The 12282-nt window shown below is 41.8% G+C and overlaps 2 protein-coding genes across 2 annotated transcripts; one reads left to right on the forward strand and one right to left on the reverse strand.

The window, feature by feature from the left end:
• Positions 1-4197: 4197 nt before the first annotated feature.
• Positions 4198-5175, forward strand: LOC142004833 (olfactory receptor 2AP1-like). The gene has a single exon (XM_074982517.1). The coding sequence runs from the start codon at positions 4198-4200 to the stop codon at positions 5173-5175; it is 978 nt and encodes a 325-aa protein (XP_074838618.1).
• Positions 5176-11337: 6162 nt separating this feature from the next.
• On the reverse strand, positions 11338-12282 carry LOC142004835 (olfactory receptor 5BS1-like). Its single transcript, XM_074982518.1, has one exon. The coding sequence runs from the start codon at positions 12280-12282 to the stop codon at positions 11338-11340; it is 945 nt and encodes a 314-aa protein (XP_074838619.1).

Raw genomic sequence — 12282 nt, forward strand, 5'->3', positions numbered from 1 at the left:
TCCACCAAAATTCAAAATTTCAACTTTTTTCATCAATGTTTGGAAAGAGGAAATGTTCACCCAAAAAATAGGAAGGTTTTCAATGCCCAAATGCATGAAAAGAAATATTTTTCTTTGCTTCAACATTTCAAATTTGATTTAAAAATAAAATAACAAAATGAAAAATTTGAAACATTTCTACTTCAGGTTGAACCTCTCTTGTCTGGCACTTATTCATTTGGCAACATCAGTGGTCTGGTACGATTGCAGTTAGCCTCATGTGAACTTATCATGGGTCTGGCCAAGTTTCCTAGGGTCTCATAAACTTTATTTACAGCCACCAGTCCTGGCTCTCAGTGTTCTGTGCTGTTATTTTGCTCTATTTTACCCCTAAATGACTTATCTTAGCAGCTCTTCTCTTTAGTTCTTTACTTTCCCTTTGAGGGTTGATGACTATTCCTTTGCGGGGGGAGATTGTACAATCTAGAGAATACACTTTATTAAAGTTCCCATCCTCATTAATTTTGAAAACACACCAGCCAAAGACTTTCAGAAGCATAAATACTGAGCTGGGAAGGGCATTCATTTGTTGTATCTGGATAGAGAGTGAGACATACCACACAAGAACAGAGAATTCTGTCTGCTTTCTGTGAAACCTGATGCAAGTGAGATAGGCAGGAAGTCCACACAGCCTGCAGAAATGGCATCTATGATACTGAGGGAAGAAGTCGGATCAGGGTTTCAATATAATGCTCAACATCCTTAAGGTAGAGTAACCATTGAAAACTCCTATAAAATGCAAATCTGAGAAACGGAATTGCGGGATGAAATGATTTTGTTCATCCAACACCTCCATCTCATCCGAGAGCAGGAATTTCTTGCATGGTTGCACTTTCTTTTGCTGAGAGGATGATATTAAGCCCTGGATAGATTGAATTATCTGGTAAATGGTGGTAGACGGCTTCACTCTCCATTGCGAATCTCAGCCTTTTGAATTCATAGATTCTAAGGCCAGAAGGGACTATTCTCATGTTCTCATCTGAGGGCACGTCTACGTTACAGCACAAGGTCAAATTCAGGTAGACAATTCCAGCTACATTAAGTCAGTAGGTGGAGTCAACATACCTTAATTCGGGCTTCTGTGCCATCTCCACTAAGGGAGGTTGACAGGCGTATTCACTTCTGTCAACTTCCCTTACTCCTAATGGAGGGCAGGAATACTGGCACCATCATGGGTGCCATCTATATTCCATGTATCACATCCCTACCAGGGGTACTAAATTGACCTCCGGAAGATTGACTGTTGTGGGGTTGATCTTCCCTGTAGTGAAGATGTACCCTGACTTCCAGGATATCACCAACTGGAGAACTTCCACAAAATAATTCCTAGAGCAGAGCATTTAACAAAACATCCCATCCTGATGTTAAAATTGCCAGGTAGGGAGAATGCTTGGTAAACCGCCAACACCTCAGCCAGGTGTCAACATAACCCAATGACACATCCACAGATTAAGCAGCCAGACTTCTGCAGGAGAGAAGACGTAGGACCAAAAATATCTACATTTCGAAAAAGAAGCAGTTTGAAATTCCCATCCACACAGATTTTTTTCCTCTGGTAGCTAAAGTGGAGATTATTCTTGCACAAGAGAAATGAGTATAAGATGAGGGAGCATACTGCCAAATCATCTCTCTCTTTATTTTTAATGAGAGCTTCAGCAATATGTGAAGGACCAAGGGGTAAATTAGAAACAGGTTAGGGACTGTGATCAATATAGAATTATAAAACACTAGAACTGGAAGGGGCCTCGAGAGGTCATCAGGTCCAGTGCCTTGCCTCAAGGCAGGACAAAGCACCATCTAGACCAGGCGTAAGCAACCAAAATAGCAAGAAGAACAGTGTTATTTTCCCAACTTAATAAAAAATTCAATAATTCAAGAGCTGCAATGAATTTGAATACAAGACAGTCCTTTATAGATTACATCAAACCATAATTTTTGTAACCCCTATTTTGAGAACCATTCACACAATGATTTGTAATGTGATACATGTTTACTGCAGGACTTTCACAATTTTTTTTGCATATTCACCCAAGGTTGCATATTTTGGTTGTTGGCAAATTTCTCACTACAAATGAGACAGAAAGGGAGCCCAGGTGAGCTAGATATAAATACAAAGGATTGGATCCATTCAGCTGGAAATTCTGTTTTCATGTTTGATTTTTCTCTTTTTTGGAACCATTCAAACCCCACTTTAATTATGCCAAGTTTATTTCACATGTAATTTCAGTTTTCTTTCTTAAAATCCACATTACCCTTCCAAGCAGGAATTCCGCAAGTTTCCTTTTCCCTTTCAATATCAAGACTTTGTTAGCAACTCGATCAAACTACAGCTACAGTATATTGTCCCACAATGCACTGCACATATTCAAGGGGGAGTTATCCAACATTTAGAGGTCATACATCATTTGCTATTTATATATGAGTTTTTCATTTTTGGGCTTTCAGATGTTTACAGTTTATTGAAAATAATCAGAAAGGTTTTTTTTGGTTTTTTGGGTTTTTTTTACTTTGCAATTATAGTGTTGGGAGCCACAAAGAAGTCTTTTGGAAAAACATATGCAGCTCTGGAGATGCAGGTTGCAGATTCCTGATCTAGCCCTTACCTGACAGATGTCTATCTGACCCATTCTTAAAGTACTGGCAGGTTAGCTGCAGCTACACGCGAGCCGGCACTTCGAAGATTAAAACTTCAGAGTTGACGCTGGGGTGAATTTGCTGAATGAAGTGCGGCATATGTACCGCAGCACTTCGTTAATAAACTCCCAACACCCTACTTACCATCCTCCCTTCGAAGTAGGGTGGTGTTGTAGACACAGCCATGGTGAGGGAGTCCTTTGCTTTGAATTCACTTAGCTTGTTAAGTCACATATTAGTTGTATTTTACCTTTTATTTATCTGTAATCATTTGTGATCTTTATGCCTCATTACTTGCAATCACTTCATATGTATTTTTCTCTATAATTAATGCATTTCCTTTATTATTTTATCCTAACTGGTGTGCTTGGATTGAAGTGTTTGGGAAATGCCATTTGAGATCACAGGATTTTGGCATATCACTGTCTACGAATGAAATGTCAGAAATTCTGTTTGCTTATTTTGTCCAGGAGGAAGCTGGACAGTACAAGATGCACATTTCTGGAATTGTGGGACCACGCATTTGCTGGTGTTGTTATGCCGTGTAATTCCAGAGTAGCTGTGAATGATTTACCTGCGGGAGGCTGGGTGTGAGCAGACCTGGAGAGGTGGCTATCACAACAAATCAGTATGAAAGACAAACCAGCTCAGGGAACACAGACGTCCAACAGTGCAGATTGTACCTGGGGAATGTCACAGAGGAAAAAAAATATATATTTTTAATGTAAAGTTCAGGATTGTTCAAACTGTCTAAGACAGTTGGGTGCACATTTTCATTGAGTGTCAGGAGACTGGGCACCAAAGAAGATGAAAACAATTCTGATCTCACTAATGTGGTCCTTGTGTATAGAGAGCACTGGCTTGCATGCTAATATAATGACATGAGTTACCAGAATTAAAATGGATTTGTATAATGGGAATATAAGACATTCAGACAGCTGGGAAACCAACAAGAGGTTAGATACATAAAAGGGATGATTGCTTAAAATGTCAAGCTACAGGTTGAACCTCTCTCGTCTGACACTCTCTGGTATGGTACCATCCATGGTCTGGCATGACTTTAGTTACCGGATGTCCACTTATCATGGGTGTGGCCAACTGTCCTGTGGCCCCGTCAAGTTTCTTGATAGCTGCCAATCCTGGATCTCAGTGTTCTGTGCCTTTATTTAGCTTTAATTTACCCTCATATATCTTCTAAGAGCCCGTTAAGCAGTGGAATTGTTAGTAATGCTGTTAGACAATATTACCCTCCCGTTGTCTGGCATAGTCTCTGGTTCAGCATCAATCAGGTCTCAAGGATGCCGGACTAGAGAGGTTCAACCTGTATTATAAAATAGACCTTTATGATCTGGTGTCTTAACCCCCTTGCTGGAAAGGAAATGGCGAAGCAGTTGGTTTAAGAACCCAGATTCCAGAGGAAAGGTGAGGACTTTGGTATTTGTGGGCCAGAATAAAAGACAATTTGCAAAAAGTAAAAGGATCCCCTTGAATGTAAATGGCTGAGTTTGGTTTCTTTCCCCTTAGATGCAATCTCTGGCAAACATGGAGTGGGGAAATCAATCGATTATCACAGAATTCATCTTGCTGGGATTTGAGACTAACCAGGAACTGAGAGTTCTTCTCTTCTTGGTGTTTCTAGCGATTTACTTTCTCACGGTGGCTGGGAACATCCTTGTCATTGTGCTTGTTGCAGCTGATCAACATCTTCAAACCCCCATGTACTTCTTCTTGGGGAACTTGTCCTGGTTGGAGATTTGCTACACCTCCACCACCCTGCCCAGGCTTCTGGCCGATCCCCGGACTGGGGACAGGAACATCTCGGCCACTGGCTGCATCACACAATTGTATTTATTTAGCATTCTAGTAGCTGCAGAATGTTATCTTCTTGCAGCAATGTCTTATGACCGGTATCTGGCCATATGTAAACCACTACACTATGCAACCATTATGAATGGTAGGTTCTGCCTTCAGCTCACAGCTGGATCTTGGATAAGCGCATTTCTGGCTATTAGCATAATAATATCATTTGTGTCACAGTTAACTTTCTGCGGCCCTAATCAAATTGACCATTTCTTTTGTGAGTTCCACCCCGTGGTAAAACTCTCCTGCGATGACACTAAGGTGGTGGAATTTCTAGCTTTCCTCTGTGCCTCCATTTTCACTGGGCCTTCATTTCTATTAACGATTATCTCCTATGGTTTTATCATAGCCATGATCCAGAGAATCCCTTCTGCTACCGGGAAGCAAAAGGCCTTTTCCACCTGTTCCTCTCACCTCATAGTAGTGACAACTTTCTATGGGACCCTCATGATTGTCTATGTGTTACCAAAAAGCAAAACACTTACCAATTTAAACAAATTGTTTTCAGTCTTCTACACTGTCTTAACTCCTCTGCTCAATCCTCTGATATATAGCCTAAGAAATAAAGATGTAAAGCAGGCTCTGAAAAAAATACGCCAGTATGATTTTGGTTTTGCAAAGAATTCAGACAATCAGAGATAATCTATTCATGATAAGACCACGTTCAAAGAATCCACCTGATATTTAAACCAAAACAAAACGGTTATTTTTCAGAAGCCAAATGTGGGTCAAAAAGTTTATTTTATTTGTTTTTGTGGTTTACTTTTCTTTCCATTTGAAGTTGATATGAAAATGTGGTTTTGGTATTTTAGTTATTTATCACCTTTTCACTTTGGCTATGTCTACATGAGAAGCCTCTGTCAACAGAAGTCACTGTTGGAAGCGACTTCCTGGCAAAATTTCGGTCAACAGATCACATCTACACATAAAAGCAGATTGAAAGAGTAATCTGCTTTGTTGACAGACTGCAGCCAGACTGCCTGGCCCGCTCTCGACAGAGCAGCTGACCGGAAGCTCTGGAAACAGCCTCTGTTGACAAAAGGGCCCTAGAGCATCTAAACAGCTGTTTTGTCAACAGAACACTGTCAAGAGAGGTGTTATACCTGAATGGGGAGAGGTACATGGCTGCCAGGGGATGTGCCAGGTTTTGTCAATAAACTGTCGACAAAGTGCATTTTGTGTGTCGACACTCCGTGTTTTTTCCCGAAAAAAGCCCAGTTTTGCTGGGAAAAGCCTCTTGTGTGGACGTAGCCCTCTTGTATTTTTTCTTTCTTCCCCTTTTTTCCTATAAATCCCCTTTTTTCATAGTGAAATAGGAAAAGGAACACATGGGGAAGGAGAATAAAGGTCCTGGCCATTGCTGTGGATGAGAAGCTGGACATAACCCAACAATGTCCCCTTGTAGCCAAGAAGGCTAACAACCCATTGGGCTGCATTAGTTGGAGCATTGCCAACAGATCTAGGGAAGTGATTATTCCCCTTATTTGACACTGGTGAGGCCACATCTGGAATACTGTGTCCAGTTCTGGGGCCGCCATCACAAAAAGGATGTGGATGCATTGAAGGCAGTCCAGGGAAGGGCAACCAAAATGAATAGGGGGCTGGAGCACATGACTTATGAGTTGAGGCTGAGGGATTTGGGCTTATTTAGTCTACAGGAGAGATGAGGGAGGGGGGATTTGATAACAGCCTTCCAATACCCAAAGAGGGATTACAGAGAGAATGGAGAGAAGCTGGTGTCAGTAGTGACAGATGGCAAAAAAAGGAGCAATGGTCTCAAGTTACACAGGGGAAGGTCTAGGTTGGATATTAAGAAAAGCTATTTCACTAAGAGAGTGATGAAATACTGGAATAAATTACCCAGAGAGGTGGTGGAATCTCCATTTTAGAGGTTTTTATGTCCAGTCTTGACAAAGCCCTGACCGGGATGATTTAATTGGGATTGGTCCAGGGGCCTGGACTTGATGACCTCCTGAGGTCTCTTGCAACCTTATGGTCCTAAAGGGGAATGCAAAGTGAAAGGGAAAAATGTAGAGACATTGTGGAAAAGGCTAGAAAAAAACAAGCCTCAAAATAAAAGATTTCTTCAACTTAATATTTCAGTAACAAGCTGTCCTTTTCAAAATATGCCAAACAAAAAAGATTATTAAAAGTTTGTATGAAAATCTTTACCATTTGTTTCAAATAGCTCTTCATTTTAATTAATATTCTTTGCAAGGTATATAAAGATGGATTGCGTAATTAGGATTTTTTGCAGTATCCAATGTGGTCTTATTGAAGGAAGGGATTTACTAGCTGTGCATCAGACAGACCTATTTCTTTCATTCATGTGGATTTTAAAACACAGAAAGGCTTGTCTGTATCAATTAGGCTGCTTCTACACTGGAAAGACTTTTTTTCTATAAAGCCTTTTTCAAAAAAAAAAAACCTGCAGAGCGTCTACACACAAAATGCAGTCTTTTGATCTGAAATCGAAGGAACAGGGCTCTTCTTCAGATGAGGAAGAACACCTATTCTGAATTTTTTTTTGTGGGGGAGGGGAAGAAAAGATGTGTAGAAGCCCCGGGGTCCCTTTTTTCAAAAAGGCAGTCCTCACTGAACTGGATTTTTTGACCCGTGGCCCATTCTTTTGAAAGAGGAGGGGCTGTGTAACCCGTTCCTGTTGAAGGAGCAGATTTATCTTTTTTGGGTGTGGACGCACTCTTTTGAAAGACATTTATTAATGACCTGGATGAGGGACTGGATTGCTCCCTCAGGAAATTTGCAGATGACACTAAGCAAGGGGGAGAGATAGATATGTTGGAAGGTAGAGATCGGATCCAGAGTGGCCTGGATAAATTGGAGAATTGGGTCAAAAGAAATCTGATGTGGTTCAACATGGAAAAGTGTAGAATCCTGCCCTGGCAACGGAAGAATCCCAAGCATTGTTATAGTCTGGGGACTGATTGGCTCAGCAGCAGTAAAATGGAAAGGGATCTAGGGTCTCTGGTAGACAAAAGGCTGAATATGAGTAAATAGTGTGTCCCAATAGCCAAGAAGTCTAATGGCATATTGAGGTGCATTAGGAGAAGCATTTCCAGCAGATCTAGATACGTTGTTAGTGAGGCCGCATCTGGAATATTGTCTCCAGTTTCGGGCGCCCCAGTATAGAAAGGATGTGAATGTACTGGAGCAGGTTCAGTGGAGGGCAATGAAAATGATTAAGGGGCTGGAACACATGACCTATGAGGAGAGGCTGAGGGATTTGGGCTTGTTTAGTTTACAGAACATAAGACTGAGAAGTGATTTTATACCAGCCTTCAACTTCCTGGGGGGGCAGCTCTAAAGAGGATGGAGAGAAACTGTTCTCAGTGGTGACAGATGGCAGAACAAGAAGCAATGGTCGAAGTTACAGAAGGAGTGGAGTAAGTTGGATACTAGGAAAAACTACTTGACCAGGAGGGTGGTGAAGCACTGGAATGCATTACCTGGAGAAGTGGTGGAATCTCCATCCCTCTAGGGTTTTAAGCCCTGGCTTGACAAGGTCCTGGCTAGGATGCCTTAGTTGGGGTTGATCCTGCTTGAAGCAGGTGGCTGGACTTGATGACCTCCTGAGGTCCCTTCCAACCCTATGATTCTAAGACCTTCTTTCGAAGGAACTCTGTAGTGTAGAAATAGCCTTAATGTTTACCACACCTGGAAAAGCTCAGGAAGAACTCATTGTTTTAGCTGGACTATGGACTGGGCTTCACAAAAGCTGTGACTAGATCTAAGTTTTGTATGTCAGTTACCGGGGCTGGACTTGATTTCCTGAGGTCTCTTTCAGCCTTGGGATTATTTGATTCTATGAGTTATGTAAGGTATGTAATACAAGATGTATCTTAGGTTGAATTGCAGATGTTGTGTCATTAGGAAGCCTTCCATCTCGCACCCCCAAAATATTTCTCTTTTTTATTTGTTTGTTCTCAACCTTTGCTGAAGAGCCATGTAACTGAGAAAGACCCAGTGTTCTGTCCAATTTCTCCATGCATGGGAGGAATATTATGTGCACCAAGGCATGTGTGGATGTATACCATGAGTAGAAAAACATGCTGCCCAAGCACTCAGCTTATAGGGAATGTTGTCTTTGACCTTGAATTCCTATTTATGGGTTCACTTCCTTAACATATTTTGGCTTTTCTTGGTGTTCTGAATTGCTAGAGTGTACGCAAATTATTATCTGGGAAGGCGGTGATGGTTTTCATGTATATGTGTGTGTTTGTGTGTATTGCTCTTTGTTTATATATGTATGTGTGTGTGTGTGTGCAGGACACAGCTGGCAGTGGGATGGTGATGGAAATATATTTGAACCAATGTAGGTGTCTGCAGACATTACCAAAGTCTTTTGGATTGGAGTTATTGATTCCATTTGTACTAAAACCTGTTTACAGAACCCCAAAAATGGAAAGGATCCTTAAAGGAGAAGTAATATAAACTCTTCACTCATACTTTGAGCTACCTGGACACAGCTACATTGGTGTCAAGTGATCAACAGAGAAATGAAAATCAGGTCAAAAATATTTCTAAATATGATGTACATCTAGTACTGGGGAAAACAAGAGACAGCTCTCCATGAACAACAGTTTTTCAGGGGTAGAGGCTGTTGTGAGTCCTCTGGAGAGAAATGAGAATAAAGGGAGTTTTTATCGACAGGCTTCATCGATACAGCTGTAAGTTCACCACACTAGTCTGATACAACAGATTTTGTAATGGAAAGTAACTTAATTGTGAAATAACTTTGTCTTCTTGGTAAGATGAGGTAGCTGAAGGTCCCTGCTGCTCTTCCAGAAATTTGCCTTACTCAAAAGTCAACCAAACTGTACTAGTGGAAGGGGTAGAGCTTATACATCTGACTTAATGAGCGGTAAAGCCTAGGATGAACACAATTAAATAGTCTGCTGGAGAATTTCTGTAACTGACACAGCCAATTGGTTCTTAGGTATCAAATATGTTGACATAAATAAAAATAATTCAGATTCCATCACAAATCTTCATGACTTTTTTCAGTTTTCTTTGGAAAAAAAACATGTTTCGTTAAATAAAACTGTTCAGTTTTATACCAAAAAATTTCTTGGACAGGGTTACTCTATGAGCGCAGGGAGCAGTAACTGTGAGACATGTAGATTTTACCCAGTCTCTTATAACAGTACCTCCTGGTGTTTTCATAGGCAAACAGGAGAAACCTTGTCCAGGTGAAATTGCTCTCAGGTGGATACAAAAGACTATGGAAGATCTTACTCTAAGTGCAGTTACACATGATTTACTCTCAAAACAAAAAGCAGTCAAGTAGCACTTTAAAGACTAGCAAAATAATTTATTAGGTGAGCTTTCATGGGACAGACCCACTTCTTCATTCTGGTCTGGCTATGGTCTGAAGAAGTGGGTCCGTCCCACAAAAGCTCACCTAATAAATTATTTTGCTACTCTTTAAAGTGCTCCTTGACTGCTTTTTGTTTTGATAGTATATAGACTAGCATGGCTCCCTCTCTGTTATGATTTACTCTGTAACTTGGAGGATGTATGTAGTAGAACTCTGTAACAATGCGTCTTGGGTCAAGCAATGTTCAATTTTCTTATTAATAGCGTGGATGATACAGTGGAGAATATCTCTTTAAAACTTGCAGGTGACACCAAGTTGCAAGGCATGGCAAGCAACATGAAAACTAGGGTTAAAATTTTAAAACTACCATTAATTGTTTCGATAAATGGTTCAGACTTAGCAGTATGAAATTCAAGAAAAACAAGCGTGAATTATTTCCGTCAGGACGGGAAAATGGAATGCACAGCTACTAAAAGAGAAGTTACTGATGAAAAGGATCTGGGGGGTTGTGGTGGATTACATATTTAATGAGTCAGCAATGTGGATGTGATGACGCATACCGCCTCCGGGTTGGTGAACAGGAATGTGGTATGTAAGATGGAGCAGTTTATTGTCTCAATGAACTTGTCACCCATGAGATCTCACCTGGAGTCAAATGTCCAGTTGTGGGTGGCACATTTTACGGAAGGTGTGGAAAAATGGGAGACAATTCAGAGTAGAGCAACACATCTGATAAAAAATTTAGAGAATTTGATCTATGAGGAAAGGTTTAAAAACCTGGCCATATTTAGTCTTGCAAATAGAAGGCTGAAGGGAAAATAGACAAGCAATCTTCAAATTTAAGGGTTGCTCTACATCAGACGAGGTTCAGTTGTTCTATGGGTTCACTAAAAGTAGCAGCAAGGGTGATTTAGGTTAGGCCTTTGGAAATCTCAGGGGAGCTGAGCTCTGCATTTGGCTTCCAAAGGAGACAGTGGAGCCTCTTTCATTGTGGGTGCTTAAAAAAGGTTTGGATAAACAGCTACCAGAGCTCATCTTGTTTGTATAAGTGTATACAGTCTCAGAGGCAGTGTACTTGGCTAGTGAAAGGTCTCACCACTGACTGTGTGTGTCCATCTTCAGAAGTATACACATATTAAATGTAATTGTAACAAATAGAGGGCACTAATACCATGCTTTGGCAACAATGAACCTGGCTGGGTGCCTTCACTGCTAAACAGGTCTATGGTTTATGGGCAGACCTAATGGATCCTGTTGACCAAGCTATATGACCACAGCCAATGCAGCATACAGTGAGAACACGCACACAGCCAACATTTGACAACAACCCCAACTGGTTACAGACACATCAGTGCGAACGCATGCTCAATGTCTTGCCACAGCACATACTAGCAGAAATCCTGAGCAGTCAGCTATTGAAACGTCTCTGCGTCCTTATTCAGTGTTCAACTTCATGGGGCTTTGGGTTACCTGGGAGCTAGATGGTTCCTTCCCCGCATTAGTCTCCTCAGAGCTGCCTTCACCTCCTTGTTTTTCAGGCTGTAGATGAGGGGGTTTAACATGGGGGTTAAGATGCTGTACTGGATGGACACCAGTTGATCCAGCAACACCGAGGAGGCCGAACTAGGTCTGAAATATCTAAACAAGCCTGTTCCATAGCATAAACACACCACAATGAGGTGGGAGCTGCAGGTGGAGAAGGCTTTCTGCCTGCCCTCCGCAGAGCGCATCCTTAGAATAGTGGCAAGAATAGGGATGTAAGAGCCCAGGGTAAGGGAGAGTGAGACCAGACCAATCATCATAGCAGAGGTGAGAAACACCGTATCGCTTGTGAAGGTCTCGGAGCAGGACAGAGCCACCAAGGAGGGGATCTCACAACTGAAATGGTTGATCTTGTTAGGCCCGCAGAAATGTAGAGCCAACAGAGGGAGTGTGTTGCTGAGGGCATACAAAGACCCAACCAGCCACGCACCAGCCACCAGCAGGCTGCAGACGCGCTTCTTCATTGTACTCATATAATGCAATGGGTCACAGATTGCAGCATACCGGTCATAAGCCATCACCGAGAGAATGAAAACCTCACTGCATCCCGACAGGAGGAGGAAGAACATCTGGGCGATGCACATGCTGATGGAAATGGTTTTCCGCTCCGAGAGGAGGGTGTCCAGCATCTTTGGCACTGTGGCTGAGGAGAAGCAGATATCTGAGAAGGATAAATGGGAGAGGAGGAAATGCAAGGGGGTGTCCAGGTGCGGATCAGCCTGTCTTACCAACATGATAGCCCCATTGCCCCCTATGGTGGTCAGGTAAATAAAGAGAAACACCAGGAAGAGGAACAGCTGCAGCCTTGGGTCACTGGACAGACCCAGGAAAATAAACTCAGTCACTGAGGTCTGGTTTGCCATAGGCAT

Source organism: Carettochelys insculpta, chromosome 32 (assembly GCF_033958435.1).
Source record: "Carettochelys insculpta isolate YL-2023 chromosome 32, ASM3395843v1, whole genome shotgun sequence".
Taxonomy (NCBI): Eukaryota; Metazoa; Chordata; order Testudines; family Carettochelyidae; genus Carettochelys; species Carettochelys insculpta.